General features: G+C 47.9%; 1 protein-coding gene across 1 annotated transcript; it reads left to right on the top strand.

Annotated features, from left to right (window-relative positions):
- Positions 1-50: 50 nt before the first annotated feature.
- Positions 51-16,417, top strand: ABCG5 (ATP binding cassette subfamily G member 5). Its single transcript, XM_036435176.2, has 13 exons — positions 51-339; positions 944-1,065; positions 3,677-3,813; positions 3,898-3,996; positions 5,873-6,005; positions 7,140-7,279; positions 8,045-8,174; positions 8,839-9,052; positions 9,129-9,334; positions 10,118-10,256; positions 11,738-11,923; positions 14,948-15,060; positions 15,983-16,417. The coding sequence occupies exons 1-13, from the start codon at positions 194-196 to the stop codon at positions 16,174-16,176; spliced, it is 1,959 nt and encodes a 652-aa protein (XP_036291069.1). The 5' UTR covers positions 51-193; the 3' UTR covers positions 16,177-16,417.
- Positions 16,418-16,424: the final 7 nt, after the last annotated feature.

The raw sequence follows: 16,424 nt of genomic DNA, 5'->3' as shown, positions 1-16,424 counted from the left end.
AACACACGACTCTGGCTAAAGGTACATCAGATAATGCCGCCGTGGCCAAGCCCCTTCCCGCTGCGGGGCAGGCCGAGCCAGGGACTCGGGGCCAGGTGAGGAGCCGGCGGGCCGTCAGCTGCTGGCTCCTCCGCCCAGGCCACTCCGGGAGGTCAGGCCCCAGAAAACCCTCCGTCTCCGCTGCCCGGTGACCATGAGTGAGCTCCCGGCCTTGACCCCCGTGGGGGCCTCAGGACTCCAGCTAAGCAAAGGCCCCGGGGGCTCCTCGGAGGAGGTCCCTGCGGCTGCATCTAAGCCTCGGCACAGCCTGGGCGTCTTCCATGCCTCCTACAGCGTCAGGTAAGGCGGGCATGGTCCGGGGCGCCGGCCCGCTCACCCCTCTGCTGGCCTCTCGCTAATGGGGGGCATGTTTGGGGGCTTGGGCTCCCTCCTCAGTGGATGGAGGTGGAGAGAAGGGAGGGAAGGGCTGCCGGTGATAAAGGAGGAACGAGGGAGCACGGCCCCTCCTCCTGCCAACAGGACCTGGCAGCTATGCCAGACACGGCAGCTGTGCCCTGCCTAGTGCCCCTGTGCCCCCGTGCCCCTTGCCGGCTCCCATGTGTCCCCCTTGTGTACGACCTGTTGGATGTGGATGGAGAGTGCTTGGGGATCAGGGGGTGCTTGCAACAGGAGGTGCAATGAAGACTGGTGAGAAAAGGCAGGGTCAGCCGAAGGGATAAGCAGCGTGCTGCCTGCCACCTCCCAGCCCGGCCAGAGAGCCGAGCGCAGAGCAGCTGCCGGCCGGTGCTTTCCAGAGGGGATCCTTGACTGCCACTTGCCAGGGTCCGCAGAGGAGGACACTGAGGCTGAAGCACCCTTAGCACCGTGTCCAGACATCACTGGCATCAGTGCTGGGGGACAGTGTGGCCCCTTCCAAGGCCCCACTCTGCTTTCCCCTTTAAAGCTATCGCGTCGGGCCCTGGTGGGACATCGCATCTCGCCGGCAGCGGTGGAACAGGCAGATCCTCAAAGACGTCTCCTTGTACGTGGAGAGCGGGCAGATCATGTGCATCTTGGGGAGCTCAGGTAAGCGTGAGGGCGAGGAGCGCTCTGAACTCTCGCTGGGAATTCAGGGAAGGCTGTGTGGCTTGAGTTGACCACCACCTCGAGGAAACAGGCTTAAGCTGTGGCAGAGTTCCTAACAAGTGTGATATTGGAATGAAATCTAGTGCCACGTCTGACTGTGAATGCAAGCGACCTGGTACTCACTCATGTGAGATATTTAGACAGATCCTTGGAAAAAGGCCTGCCTAACATGTAGGTTCATTCATATTTCTTTTTCTTTTTTTTAATGTATTTTTATTGACCTCAGAGAGTAAGGGAGAGGGAGAGAGAGAGATAGAAACATTAATGATGAGAGAGCATTGTTGATCAGCTGCCTCCTGCATGCCCCCACCTGGGATTGAGCTTGCAACCCAGGCATGTGCCCTGACTGGGAATGGAACTATGACCTCCTGGTTCATAGGTTGACGCTCAACCACTGAGCCACACCAGCTGGGCTAACTTTCCTTTTAATAATTATAACATACTTCTTTAAAAAGAACCAAAGCTGTTATTTCTATAATAACTTGTCGCTTGTTGCCTCGCTGGTGTAGGATAAAAGCGGGCGGCATGTAGCACACAGCCGGGAATTGAACCCACCTTCTCAGAGGTGTGTCCCACAGGCCAATATGATGGCTCATGCACATCTCAGGGGGACAGTGGGTGGGGTTCTTGGTCTGGGGCTCATGGGCTGGTTCCTGATGACACCTAATTGTGGTTTTACGACAGTGTCCATCCTCTCATGCTGAGCATGGATTCTCAGTAGGTGCAGGTTCCGCAGGAGTGGGAGGTCTCTCCTTCTCTTCCTGCTCTCTCTTCAACGACTAGGACAGGGCTGGGCCCAGAGTAAGTGCTTCATAAATATTTGCTGAATGAATAGATAAGCAAATGAATCCATGTTATGAATTACTCTTAGTGTTTCATAAAATGACATGATCTCATTATCTAAAGCAGCTTTATTTATTAGATCTTTATTAGTGAGGCACAAAGATGGCTTCGGTGTTCAAAGTCTCACTAAAGAATGGTCAAGTACAAGTTTGCCTCGGGTCCCCCAATGCTCCAGGGAAAGGAACTCCATTTGCTATCGATTGGGACGTAGATTCTGTGCTGCATGTTCCCTCGAAGCAGACTAGTTACAAACGATTTCCATCCTCTTAGACAAGATAACCCCAAAGGTCATGGTTTTATTGCCCCATACAGCATTAACCTTTTTTGGGGTTTTTGCCCCTTTTTATTGTAATAAAATATACATAATGGAAAATGGCACATCCTAATCATTTTTAAGTGCCCAGGTCAGTGGGATCAAATATCTAGGGTGTCCCCCAAAAAATGTTAACACACACTTTGAATAACTAGAAAGGCAGCGTTTATTAAAATACACTTATTTTTCAGAATTTAGCTATCCGCTGTTAAAGTGTGTTTACATTTTTGGGGACATCCTGTGTTTGCAGCATTGTGTAACATTCGGGGAAATGCCCGCTGTGTATGTCAACAAGCAAGTCGCCTTGATGACGGACCGCGGGGAGGCCGGCTTTGATGTAGTGATGGGACTGGCATCCAGGCTCCTGGACACTCAGAGCTTCTGTCGGAACTGAGATTGGGCCCCAGAACTGTAAGGCCAGGCAGGCTTCCAGCTAGAGATGCACATGCAAGGCCAATCAGGTGACTGGGACATTTCAGGGCACCTTATTGGGCCTTGAAAGACAGCCCCTATGAAGTCACCTTTGTTTCTTTGCAATCACTCTCCTCTCTCCCCACATTAATCTCTACTCAAACAGGTTGGGGCCAATTCTGAGCTTGGTCAGTCCTTGGGTAGAAAAGAGGATGACTCTATGGGAGTGTGGCTTCTTCATCTTTGTATCCCTCCCTCCCCCCAAGCAACAAGCAGTTTCCTTACAAATATTTGAACCAAAGATCTTCTCCTTAGGGTTGTACAAGCCACCCCATTCAGGCAGCTTGTCCACAATAGCTCTTGGTGGGAAAGTTCTGAGCAACAGCCTGCTGGGTTAGGCCCGAGGCTGAGGCCAGCACGGTTTCATCAAGAACTCACTAACTTAGTGCTTTTCACACGCTAACATGCCTGGGATGTACCCAGGGATCTTGTGTTAAAAAGCAGCACCTGAGTCAGCGGCTGTGGGCGGGGCCTGAGAGCCCGCACGTCTAACGAGTGCCCTGGTGATGCCGATGTGGCCGGTCCTCAGGACACCCTGGATTAGCGGGGTTCCAGGCAGTGTCCCCTACTTTTAGGAGCCACCTGACGATCCCAGGGGGCCACAAAAAGAAATCCAGATATCTTAGGACCAAATGTTTCAACAACAACAACAAAAATCCTGGTTTTCCTTTTACTTTGAACGTACGTTTGTCTTTTTCAATGGGAACCGGCTTTAAAAGCAAACACACAGGAAAGACCAGGATGAGAGAAGTGGCTGTGCCTCCTGCCACTCAGGCGACAAGCAGCACAAGCTCATTCGCGCCACCAGATTTTTGCTCAGGAGAGAACAAGTCAGGGTGGACCCTGGCTGGCCCGCCGAGGCCTTGGGGAGCCCCTGGCTGCCTGTGGCAGGGCTCCCCCAGGGCCTCCTCTGCTCGCCCGCAGGCTCGGGGAAGACCACGCTGCTGGACGCCGTGTCGGGGCGGCTGCGGCGCCGGGGGACCCTGGTCGGGGAGGTGTGCGTGAACGGCCGGGCGCTGCGCAGGGACCAGTTCCAGGACTGCTTCTCCTACGTCCTGCAGGTGGGCACGCACCCCCCCTCCCCCGGCCCGGGCCCCGGGGTGCGGCCGCGCTGACCCTCCTCTCCCGATGCCTCCTCCCCGCAGAGCGACACGCTGCTGAGCAGCCTCACGGTGCGGGAGACGCTGCGCTACACGGCGCTGCTGGCCGTCCGCGGGGCCTCCCGGGCCTTCGTCCAGAAGAAGGTGGGTGCCGCCCGGCAGCCTGCCCGGCAGCCCAGGGCTTCCCAGGCCCCCCAGCAGGGGCACCGAGGGGCTCACCCCCACTGGCTTCGCACCAACTCTTTCCTCCATTCCCCGCTCTTCCCTCGTCACAGCCTTTCTTTTTTCTTTTCTTTTTTTAAATATATTTTTTATTGATATTTTACAGAGAGGAAGGGAGAGAGATAGAGAGCTAGAAACGTCGATGAGAGAGAAACATCGACCAGCTGCCTCTTGCACACCCCCTACCGGGGATGTGCCCGCAACCAATGTACATGCCCCTGACCGGAATCGAACCCGGGACCTTTCAGTCCGCAGACCGACGCTCTACCACTGAGCCAAACCGGTTTCGGCACAGCCTTTCTTTTTGAATCTAGACCTGCACTGCCCAGTGTGGCAGCCGCTGGTCCCACGTGGCTTTGAGCACATGAAATGTGACAGGTCCTAACTGAGGTGTGGGGTGAGTGTGCCATACACAATAAATTTTTAAAAACAGTCTGAGAGGAAAAAAATACCCAGAACACGCTGGTTTATTCATGCATGTTTAACCTCCCCCTACTGCTTTGTATCTGTTTAGATGTGTTCCTCCTTTTGGTCAAAGCTGTGTCTACGCTGCTGATCCCACCCCTGTGTCCTCTGGAACACTGTTCCCTAACTCACCGCCTTTTACTGCAATCTAGTGTGTGTGTGTTTTTAATGCATATTTTATTGATTTTTTACAGAAAGGAAGAGAGAGGGATAGAGAGCTAGAAACATAGATGAGAGAGGAACACCGACCAGCTGCCTCCTGCACACCCCCACCGGGGATGTGCCCACAACCTAGGCACACGCCCTTGACTGGAGTCGAACCTGGGACCCTTCACTTCCGCAGACCATCACTCTATCCACTGAGCCAAACCGCTTTCGGCTTGTTTGTTTCTTTAACACAGTGCTTTCTTTTTTCGTTGTAAAAGTAGCACAGTCTCAGAGCTATAGGGGAACAAAGCTCACTGCCATATAAATCGCTGTTCTCAGTTCATTCTTTCTGCTTTGCCCTCAGAGGGGGACTGGGTAAGGGGAGAGGCAGAACTAGAGATCGTTGGAGGGTCTCTGGAGAGGGGACAAGCTCAGGGAGAAAGGAGAGGGAGGGAAAAACCACCACCTTGTGATTAGAGAGTCAGTAAGGAACCTTTTTGGTTGTGGGGAGCTGAGAATGCGGAGTAAGGAGAGGTTTCGGGGAGCTGCAGGGTGTGAGATAAGCAGACTGAGGAGAATTGGGGGGAGAGGACGTTTTAAGAAGTGTGGCTGTGGGTTATAAGCTGAGTCCCCCTTTAAGTCCTTAAAGAGATTCAGGTAAAGATTGGCATTCCTTTTCGTTGCTTTCGATAGCGGGATTATATAGTTCTTTGATGCAAAGCCGCCCAGAGATCGGACCACAGGGGACTCCTGGTCTTATTTGGGTTACGTAAGGGAAATCAGGTTTACTTCAGACCAAATGGGATTTTAAAAATCTAGCAAAGTTTCGAAAACCAAACATGAAAGGGACAAGCTGTGTTGTGGCTGTGCCTTTGGGGGACTTTTCTCTGTGGGTTGGACTGCCTGCCTCTCTGAAAATAGGCATCCAGGGACAACTCCCCCATCTCCTGGGGAATTTCTCAGAAGCAGTTGTTGCTCTAAGGACTTTTTTTTTTTAAAGGCAATTCCTCTTATTTATTTTAATCAGCTGCGTGGATTATGTTGTGATTAGAGCCAAGTTGGATTTTCCTGCGATAGACCCGCTCTCCCTGGGTGGTGAGGCTGAAAGCGGCCTCTGCTGCCCCCCTCAGGCTGAGGATGGAATAGCAGCCCGCGGTGACCAGCCTTCCTGGGCTCTGTCCCACAGGTGGAGGCGGTCATGGCCGAGCTGAGCCTGAGCCACGTGGCCGACCAACTGATTGGCAGCTACAACTTCGGGGGCATTTCCACCGGCGAGCGGCGCCGGGTCTCCATCGCGGCCCAGCTCCTCCAGGACCCCAGTAAGTGGGACCCGAACTGCCACGAGCTGCTCCTGTGGGGCCTTCCACCTCAGGCCCTTGCTTTCTTCCTATTAGGCCCTTTCCCCACAGGCTCCATTTGCAAAGGGGCTTGCACAGGTGTTTCCAACCAAAGACCCAGTTTTCTTGAAAGTCCTATGTGGTTCCTGATACTCTTTCCTCATCCAAGTGATCAGACAGCTCTGGGACTCAGAAGCACTCATTTGTGTTTTGATGGTCACTTAGGGGATCCTGCCCTGTGCACCCCCCACTTCCTCCAGGAGCAGTACCACTATGTCTGCTGTGTAAGCCCTGAGCTTTGGTGGGACTGGAAGTATGTATGAAATGGCAGGAATTAAAACAGGATGTGGAGGCATACACTTAAAAGTGATTGGGTTGGGGGAGCTATCAAAATGGGTAGCTTGTCACCTGGCTCCCCTGGCTGGTTTGGTCACTCTCCCCATCACCCGGGGAGGCGGGACCTCTACAGAAACCTGGGAGAGCACACATTGCCTCTGGATACTTTTTCTGCGGGGGGAGAGGGGGGGGGGGGGGGGGGGGGAAAGAGACCACAACTGCCTGTCCTCCCAATGGTGCCAAATCACTTGAAGGCAAAGAAGAGAGATGCTCTTAAGAGCCCTTGCCACTTTTGGGATAGAAATAAATGACAGTTTAATCCTTTAAAAAATCCAAACTCGCCCTGGCTGGTTTGGCTTATTGGTTAGAGCATCAGCCTGTGGACTGAGGATTCCCCGTTCAATTCCGGTCAAGGGCGTGTACTTCAGTTGCAGGCTCTTTTCTGGCCCAGCCCATGTAGGAAGCAACCAATCGATGTGCTTCTCTCACATGGTGCCATGCCAGCCTGCCAGCCCTGCCCTCTCAGGGTCCCCCAGACGGAGCCCAGTGGTCCACATAACCATGTGCGAGCGAGGCGTGGTCTGGCTGCTGCTCTGCTCCCTCAAGGATCACGCCTGCAGTATGCTCCGGAGCTGGGAGTGAGGTCCCCCTAGGCCGGTCCTTTCTCCCGGGCTCAGGCTGAAAGACAGCTTACATGCAGGTGCACTGACTGGATGGGTGCAACAGCCGGAACCGTTTAAAATGCCGAGTGACTGACGCCTGCCCCTTCTTTGCCGGCAGCGATCATGCTGTTTGATGAGCCGACAACAGGCCTGGACTGCATGACCGCAAACCAGATCGTCGTGGCCCTCGCAGAGCTGGCCCGCAGGGACCGCATCGTGATCCTCACCATCCACCAGCCCCGTTCCGAGCTCTTCCAGGTGAGGGCACATCTCGTGTTCCCGCTGAGCTCGCCCAAGGTGGTGCATGCGTGTGTGTGTGTGTGTGTGTGTGTGTGTGTGTGAGCGTGTGTGGTGCTGAGGAGCACGGGTAGAGATTAGTTAGTACTCACCACCCAGAGCAGCTGGAGCCAGTAGCTTCCGATATGGGAAGGGCAAAGGAAGGAAGCTCACTTCCTTCAGCACCTGCTCATTTGACCCACACGACCATCCCGTGAGGGTGTGTCAGTCTTTCTACTTTACAGAGAAGAGTGAGGCTTAGAAATGATACAACACTGAGCCATGGTCACACAGTTAATAAGAAGCTGGAATTAGAAGTCCACTTGGCTTCAAAGACTGTTTTGTGTGCTTTCCCCCCGACTAAATCAGTTTTGTTTTTCCCCCCCAAATTTCAATTTATCCTCCCGGGATCCTTTTAGGGATCTATTATTTGCCTTTTGTAGATGAGGATCTAAGATTTAAAAAATAAATAAATAAATTTGTCCAAGGTGACTCATTCACTCAGTAACTCGACTGGGACTCAAAACCAGGTCCATTGATCAGATCCAAGTGTGATGCTGGGCACAGGCTGGATGCTCAAGGGTACCCACACCGAACAGAATAGGGGTGCATTTTGCGTGTCTCCCTGGGGTGCGGTAAGAATACTGATGCATGGCTGAGGCCATCGAAGGACGGACTGCTTGGGACTGTTCTCACAAGGGTGTGCTGACTTGATTACGCACTGATAACCATCTGTTGTCCAATCAGCTCTTTGACAAAATCGCCATTCTGAGCTTCGGAGAGCTGGTTTTCTGCGGGACACCGGGGGAAATGCTTGAGTTCTTCAGTGGCTGTGGTTACCCTTGTCCTGAACACTCAAACCCGTTTGATTTCTATAGTAAGTTTTTCCTTCATAGTCCCCACCATGAGAAACAACTTCATCATCCCAGATTTCTCTGGACAACACCAGCACTGGATTTATTTTTGCTTTTGTTTGAGTGTTTTTAATCCTCAAGAAATTAATTTGGCTGGGTCAGTGAACTTGCCAAAACCTCTCAGAATTAAATGGGGGATCTCTTTTAAATTGGGCATGCCTTCTTTGTCGAGAAAAATCTGCTGAGCTTCTGAATTCTTCCATACAATCTCCATGGGGTCCTTATGGCCCTGGTGGTAGTTTTAACACAGTCTGATTTTAAAGGTGGGCATTAACAACAGGTATTATTCTGGCGGATGAAGATTACAGCTAGTACTCCTAGACCAGTGGTTGGCAAACTCCTTAGTCAATAGAGTCAAATAAATAGTACAACGATTGAAATTTCTTTTGAGAGCCAAATTTTTTAAACTTAAACTATATAGGTAGGTACATTGTTATTAACTTAATTAGGGTACTCCTAAGCTGGCCTTTGCTAAAAACTCAAGGGGCCAAAGAGCCGCATGTGGCTCTCGAGCCACAGTTTGCCGACCACTGTCCTAGACCAATGATGAAACCTAGAATATTAGCCATTGTGTATGAATGTGCATTTAAAAACACATGGGTTATTTCTTTTGGGAAAATATTTTAGTGGACCTGACATCAGTGGATACCCAAAGCAAAGAACGGGAAATGGAAACCTACAAGAGGGTCCAATTGATTGGATCCGCCTACAGAGAATCGGCAATTTACCACCAAACCTTGGAGACTATCGAGAGAACAAAACACCTGAGAACATTACCAATGGTTCCCTTCAAAACCAGAGACTCCCCTGGAACGCTTTCTAAACTGTGTGTCCTTCTGAGGTGAGAGACTCACCCCATTTTAGGTGCTTCCATCCACCCACCAAAGAATGGGAATTAAAACGGGGTTGTCTTTCAGGAGAGTGACGAGAAACTTAACGAGAAATAAGCTGGCAGTGGTTATGCGTCTGGTTCAGAATCTGATCATGGGTTTGTTCGTCATTTTCTTCCTTGTACGCGTCCAGAACGATGTGCTCAAAGGTGCTCTCCAGGACCGCGTGGGTCTCCTGTACCAGTTTGTGGGTGCCATGCCGTACACAGGCATGCTCAACGCAGTGACTCTGTGTAAGTGCCCTGCCCAGGAGGTGCCGCCCTGGGGCCAAGGGAGGGGGAGCTCCTCTCTCCCTGAATATCTCCCATCACCTTGCAAGACTCCACCATTAGCAGGATATTTCTCTGAGCTCAACCTGGCCTTCTCCAGATTCTCTCTCTGGGGAAAAGCAACTACTGAACTACTCACTCTTACTTAGTGTGTTCAACCAAGTGCATGTCTGAGGGTCCCTGAGGACCCAGGGAAATGTAAAGTATGAGGTACTGATGGGCAGGGTTTGGGAATATTATCCCTGGTGTCCTATCTTGGCCGGTAAGATGTGCAGTCCAGGGGGCCCAGATACCTGGCCAACTTGGTGCTACTACCTTCGGTTCGAAGCCCATTTTAGGACAGCCAGAACCTAATTTTCCAAGTCAGTGGGGATTCAGAAGCAACACCTAGTTGCTTGATGCTCTGTGCCAAGGTCCTGCACAGAGAGAGGACAAAGAGGCTCTCCTCAGTCATTTGTGCCCCTTTTGCATGAATGTTATTGAACTGGTGACACCGCTCCCCCCACAGTAGGGAGAAGGAAGTAAATTATGACAAATTTGCAACCGTATGGTCATTCAGATCAAGTGTAGACTTCTAGGGTGGAGTTAACTCCCTGGGTAGCAGCGCCGCTCTTTCACTAACTTGAGAGCCCAGCTGGTCCTCACGATCCAGCTCCAGAAGACCTCAAGTGCAGCTTGGGCTAGCTCTCCCTCCCTCCCACCGCTGTGTGGTGACCGACTGTTCTGCAACCTGCCTTCTGTGCCCAGTTCCTGTGCTGCGAGCGGTCAGCGACCAGGAGAGCCAGGACGGCCTGTACCAGAAATGGCAGATGCTGCTGGCCTATGTGCTGCATGCCCTCCCCTTCAGCATCATCGCCACCATGATCTTCAGCAGCGTGAGCTACTGGTAAGGGGTGTGCGCCGACCTCCTGTGGGCCCAGCCAGCCAGTGGGACCCAGAGGGGGGGGCCAGGGTTCCAGGCAAGAGAGCCCTGAGGTTCTTCGTACTTTCCCATCGGCACTGCTGTTTGGTAGGAATATTAATATTAACGTGCTTGATGACTGGTGGAGTCCCAGATCCCACTACGGCAAGTGTGGACTACACAGCGTCAAACCTCCCCCAAATCTGTAAACTGCCACATACCAAAACACATCTGGCCCTAATGTGCTTCAAATAATGGGATATGGCCGGCACCGGTTTGGCTCAGTGGATAGAGCGTCGGCCTGCGGACTGAAGGTCCTGGGTTCGATTCCGGTCAAGGGCATGTACCTTGGTTGCCGGCACATCCTCAATAGGGGGTGTGCAAGAGGCAGCTGATCAATGATTCTCTCTCATCGATGTTTCTAACTCTCTATCCCTCTCTCTTCCTCTCTGTGAAAAATCAATAAAATATATTTTAAATAATAATGTGGTATGGACATAAGCAAATCTTCAAATAACTTTAATTCATAAAGTTTAAGATTAGTATTACAAGAGAGCACAAACACCATGCTAAGGAATATAATAAAAATAATAGTAATAGCTAACCTATCGAGCCCTTGCTTTATGACAGGCACTGAGAGCTTTAAATACAATATATTATTTCATGTCATCCTTGCAGCCATTCTATGAAGGTGATATAATTATCCTTGTTTGTAGGCAGGGAAACTGAGGCATGGTGGCCTCCCTCATCGCACACCCTTTATCCCAAGTTAATCACAGATGAGACCAAGAGTCTACTTGGTTGGGTGAGGGGAGGGGCTCTTGGAGGCTTGATGGAGGAGAATTTGAGAGACAGCAGCATTTCAACAGATGGAATCAGAAACAAGGGCCTAGCAGGGGAAGGAGCAGCAGGGGCGTAGGTTCAGAAGCAAAAACACGGAAGAAATTTCCGTTGCATTGTGGGGAATGAAGGGTTGGGAGAAGTCACGAAAAATCTGACTGCTGGCCTTAGAGCCCAGAAGGGGAGGTGCTGAATGCCAGGCTAAGGGGCTGAAGTGGATTTGATAATGGGACATGGCAGAGGTTGAGTGAATCCTAACATTAGGGTAGTAGGCTAGCTTGGGGAGGAGGGGTGCTAGCAAGGCAGAACGTGGTTATTTATGGAGAAGCCAGGAGAGTCCAATACCCCTAACTCATTGTAGTTGGCTGTGACTCTTCCTCTGAGAGCCGAAGGAGCCATAAGAGGGAAAAGGCTCTCATTGAGTTGGAGCCAACAGAGACAACTGGCGATAATAAGTGGTCTCAAATGCTAGCTCTGTTCCCAAAGGCCTTTCAAAGGGGAGTCTGACTTGCCTGCAAACTCTTCTCTACCACTCACAGCCACGAACTCATTCATAGAAGGCAAGCATGGTATTTTTCTTAAATGATAACCCTTGGAGAGAAACTAAAGACCCTGTGTGTTTTTAGGACTCTGGGCTTATACCCCGAGGCTGCCAGATTTGGATATTTCTCTGCTGCTCTCCTGGCCCCCCACTTAATTGGTGAATTTCTAACTCTCGTGCTACTTGGAATGGTCCAAAACCCAAATGTGGTCAACAGCATAGTGGCTCTGCTCTGCATCACTGGGGTGCTGGTGGGATCCGGACTCGTAAGGTAAGCTACCACACGTCAAAGGATTTAGGTTGTATGACTTGTTGTTAATGATCAGCTGACAGTGATTATTATTGAGAAATTCCAGCGAAGGGCTGTGACACTAGTTAAAGGTATCACCTTCTAGTCTGGGGTTTTATAGTGCTTGCTAATCATTATTGCATAGACCTTAAACTGTTCAGTATTTGTTCAATAAGGTGTCTTCACACTGAGAATCAGGAAATGACAATTTAGGCTTGTTATCAATATGATTCACAGGTATAAACCATTATAATAACAGGAAGAAAAACAGTCCAGAAAAACCCACAGTCCATGTTATAAGCTAAATAACATGCATTTAGTTCATGTCTGCTTCTGCATTGGCGAGTCTCTATTCCAGTCCCCAGCCCTCACTTTCTTTTTTTTAAAAAAATTAAAAATATTTTATTGATTTTTTACAGAGAGGAAAGGAGAGAGATAGTTAAAAACATCAATCAGCTGCCTCCTGCACACCCCCCACTGGGGATGTGCCTGAAACCAAGGTACATGCCCTTGATCAGAATCGAACTTGGGACCTTTGAGTCTGCAGGCCGACGCTCTATCCACTGAGCCAAACCGGTTTTGGCTCACTTTCTTTTAGAAAAAAGAAGCAGGTGAGAAGAGAGCCTGTGGGATCACAGACTGCAAGCAAGCATCAGAACTAGGACACACAACGAAAGTTAACGGCAATTAGCTCTCGGTGACATATTTTTATTTTTTTCCTTATATTTTGTGAATTTTCTATACTGGACAGGCATCATTTTATAACCAAGAAAAAAATATATAAGTAAAAAAAAAGCATATACAATATAATTTTTTATATTAAAAAGATATAAACAGAATAATATAAAAATAGTCTAAATAAAAAGGAGATAAATACATGCAAAAGTAGTAGCAGAAATAAGGGAAAAGTTTAGAAGGTTAAAAGTGATTCCAGGCAAGTGACATAAGTAGATCTAATAAGTAAAAGGGAGGAAAAATGGAGATGTTGTTTTTTTACTTAAAAATAAAATAAACAAAAAAGCTGCATTATATTTGCTTGTTTAGTTATTTAACTCTCAGAGCAATTGCGTTCAGGGAGAAAACTAACCTCAGACCTAGCTCAGCTCCAGCTACAACGCTGTGGCTCCCTAAGAGAGGACTGGCCCTGGAGTCAGAGACTTCCTCCACCTCCTCACTGCCAGTGGCCCTGGGCAAGTCAGTTTGCTCATTTACGAAGTGGAGCCAGCTGCCATTGGATCATGAGAAGCAAATAACAATATGAAAACACGTCATATGCTGTAGGGAGTTATACAGAGGTGAGGTATTATAAAGCGAAATGAGCTGCAGATTGATCAGTCACAGAGGTGTTTTTTTTTCCTTTTTTTTTTCTTTCTTGTTTTGTTTTTAAAATAACAACGCTATTGCGTTGTATTTGTCTATGGTGCTTAGGTTGATCCCTAGCATTTGTGAAAAATACACAAATCAAATCATCCCAAGGTCACAGAATCAAGCCTGCAAAGTATAGACCCAACCTTGAGCAGATTCTTCTGCTTCATATTTCTATCATTACTGGTTCCAATCAATCTGGCAGTATTTCATGTATTTGGTTTGTAGGAAAAGGGGATTAATTATTCTTAAAAGAGAGACAGTGGCCAACATTAACAAATGCTCTTAGGTTCTTGGCAAAATCTCAGCTTCCCAACACTTTACCTGGGTTCCACTGCCATCTTGAAATTCTCTCTGCTCTTGAAAACCACATCAACCTCCCAGTCCTTATGTTTATATTTTTCCCTCAAGTCATCATCTTTCCTGGCTGAGTGCCTGCAGCATTAGAGCGTTTGGCTGCCTTTCCCTTTAAACACAATTGGAAATACTTTCACGGTTGTTCTCACTTACAAAATCATGCAAGTTCTCAGGGGCGGGGGATGCAAACCATACCGAAATATTGTAAGGAAAACAGTAAAAGTTACCTAAAGTATCACAATCCAAAGTTAAATTTGGTTGTGTATCTTGCTAGACATTTATGTAATTTTTAATAAAAATGAGATCATACTATTGTAAAGGGAAAAAGGATGCATGCTTTTCCCCCATTTAACAATATAATGTGGGCAGTGCCATATCAATACATTTAGATCTGTGGTTCCACTCTCTTGAAAGTACTCCAGAACTTCTATGCCAGCCTGGTTCTCTTCCTATGCCCCTTACTGTCCCATTGGTCTCCTCTGCCACCTGCACGAAGCCTGCCCATCATTTCCTTGACTAGGTGAGCTCTCCCTCTATTTTCTCTGAGACTCGTGTTGCAGTCTTCTTTTAATAGACTGTCAACCCTTGAGGGCAGCATCTGTGTCTCATTCACCATGATGGCTCTTCTCAGTGACCACACCAGTTAGGTTTGCAAGTTATATTTGAATTGTGTGAACAAACTCTCCCTGCTTACTCTCTCCATCCTTTCACCTTGTATGGTAGTTTAGTTCTTCACACACTACACTCTAAAGTACATTTAATCACAGAAAACCTTCTCTAATGTGACGTGCACTAGGTATGCTTTTTAAAAAATATATATATTTATATCAATGGTGTTTACCAAATATTAAACACCAATCCATCATCGGGATTGATTGTTAAATGAAGGTTTCTACTATAATCAACCACCAAGCTGTGACTTAAAATGTTAAAATGCTATGCCTATTGACTTGGAAGGATGTTTGAGGCATGTTTGCTTGAAAAACAGCAGGTTAGGAAAGGGCATGATTCCATTTATGTAAAGAGTTTAATTCCACTTATGTAAAATCTTATAAATGCACATACACATGTCACATGTATCACCAAAATGTGAACAGTAGTTATTTCTGGGCAGTGGTATTTCTTTATACTCTCAGTATTGTTTGACATTTTTATAGTAAGCACTGTTTTTATAATAAGAGATGAAAAACTGTGTTGGCAAACATAAAACAAGGGTTGCCTTTCTTTCATTTGGCCGGACTATTGCCAAAGCCTACTGAATTTCACCTCTCTTTTTTTCTTAAGGAACATACAAGAAATGCCCATTCCTTTTAAAATCTTCACTTATTTTACATTCCAAAAATACTGCAGTGAGATTCTTGTGGTCAATGAATTCTATGGACAGAATTTCACTTGTGGTAAGTATTTTATTTTGGAATATTATTTGTACATATCACTCCGAGGAAGCAACTTCCGGAGGGAAATGTCTTTTTAAAATAAAAGATATGTTTTGTAATAATAGACTTAAAACTTTGTCTTGAAATAAAAGCTTAGTAGCATTTTCTTTGATTTTTAAAAAGAAAATAAGCAATGGTCAAGTTAGACACCTGTCAAAGGTCAATAGTTGAAGCTTGGGTAACACAGTTGGTTAGAGCATTGTCCTGATATACCAAGGTTTGGGGTTTGATCCCTGGTCAGGCTACACATAAGAATCAACCAAATGAATGAATAAGTTCAACAACGAATTGATGCCTGCACCCCCCCCCCCACACACACACACACATTGATAGATGATAATGATAGACCTGATGCACGCTAGCATATTCTGATGGAATCAATTTCTACTGAGCTGGTTGAAGCTGTGTGCAGTGGCTGCTTATTCCTTAAATGTCCATAGTAGAGAGCCAAGTAAAGCCAGGGACCAGAGCAGTGGGAGCCTAACAAGGTCCTCCTGGCCCTTGGAAACCCTGGCCATTCTCTGAAGCTAACTGGAGGGCAGAATGTAATAGTTGTTTTAAATATCTTTACGTGATAACAGCAGTAATCTTGGGATATTCAGTGCTAAGTAGTCCTAAGTGATTATGATTTTTATCAGAGCTATGGAAATGAAACCAATTTCCAACTTCAAATGGAGCCAAGGCACAGAACACTCATTATTGCTTCATCTAATAATGATTTTAGGGCTGTGTCAAATGTCTGTATCTCTCCTGAAGAAGCTACTTAGCAGGGTGCTAAGCACTCAGTGGGAATTTGGTAAATACTTGCTTACGAAATTACTTCTAAATCACCAAGTATTTACCACATGCCCATATCTCACAGTGTCGATCCTTTCCCTGGCAGGCAGCTCAAATGGTTCTGTGACAGCTAATCCAATGTGTGCCTTCAATCAAGGACTCCAGTTCATTGAGAGAATCAGCCCCGGTGCAACATCCAGATTCACAGCAGACTTCCTGATTCTGTACGCATTCATCCCCGCTCTTGTCCTCTTGGGAACAGTTGTTTTTAAAGCACGGGATCATCTCATCAGCAGATAGGAAAGCACATTGCTGCGAGAATGGAACTGAAGCTCTTAGAGGTGCCTGGCTGCGTGGAATATCTGAACTAAGAATGCCTCGTGTTTCTGTCTTGACAGCACATCTGAAGTCTTTTAAACCATTAAGACTCCTTTTGTGCCCTTGGATCCATGAATGCTATTCCAAGTTGAAGGGACATGTGGTATTTAGAAATTGTGACTAAACCAGTCCAAAATGTAAATAATAATACTTCGTAAAGTTATGGAGAC

The sequence above is a fragment of the Pipistrellus kuhlii genome, unplaced genomic scaffold (assembly GCF_014108245.1).
Source record: "Pipistrellus kuhlii isolate mPipKuh1 unplaced genomic scaffold, mPipKuh1.p scaffold_m20_p_13, whole genome shotgun sequence".
In the NCBI taxonomy this organism is placed as follows: domain Eukaryota; kingdom Metazoa; phylum Chordata; class Mammalia; order Chiroptera; family Vespertilionidae; genus Pipistrellus; species Pipistrellus kuhlii.
The sequence above is the reverse complement of the archived record's forward strand: the minus strand, read 5'-3'. Positions and strand labels throughout refer to the sequence as shown.

What these genes read in the sequence shown, in the direction of transcription:
- ABCG5 (XM_036435176.2), top strand. Translation starts at nt 194, where the DNA reads ATGAGTGAGCTCCCGGCCTTGACCCCCGTGGGGGCCTCAGGACTCCAG. An exon ending in AAACCCGTTTGATTTCTATA is followed by an intron (nt 8,175 to 8,838) that starts GTAAGTTTTTCC and finishes AAAATATTTTAG; the next exon opens with TGGACCTGACATCAGTGGAT. An exon ending in GTGGGATCCGGACTCGTAAG is followed by an intron (nt 11,924 to 14,947) that starts GTAAGCTACCAC and finishes TTTTTTCTTAAG; the next exon opens with GAACATACAAGAAATGCCCA.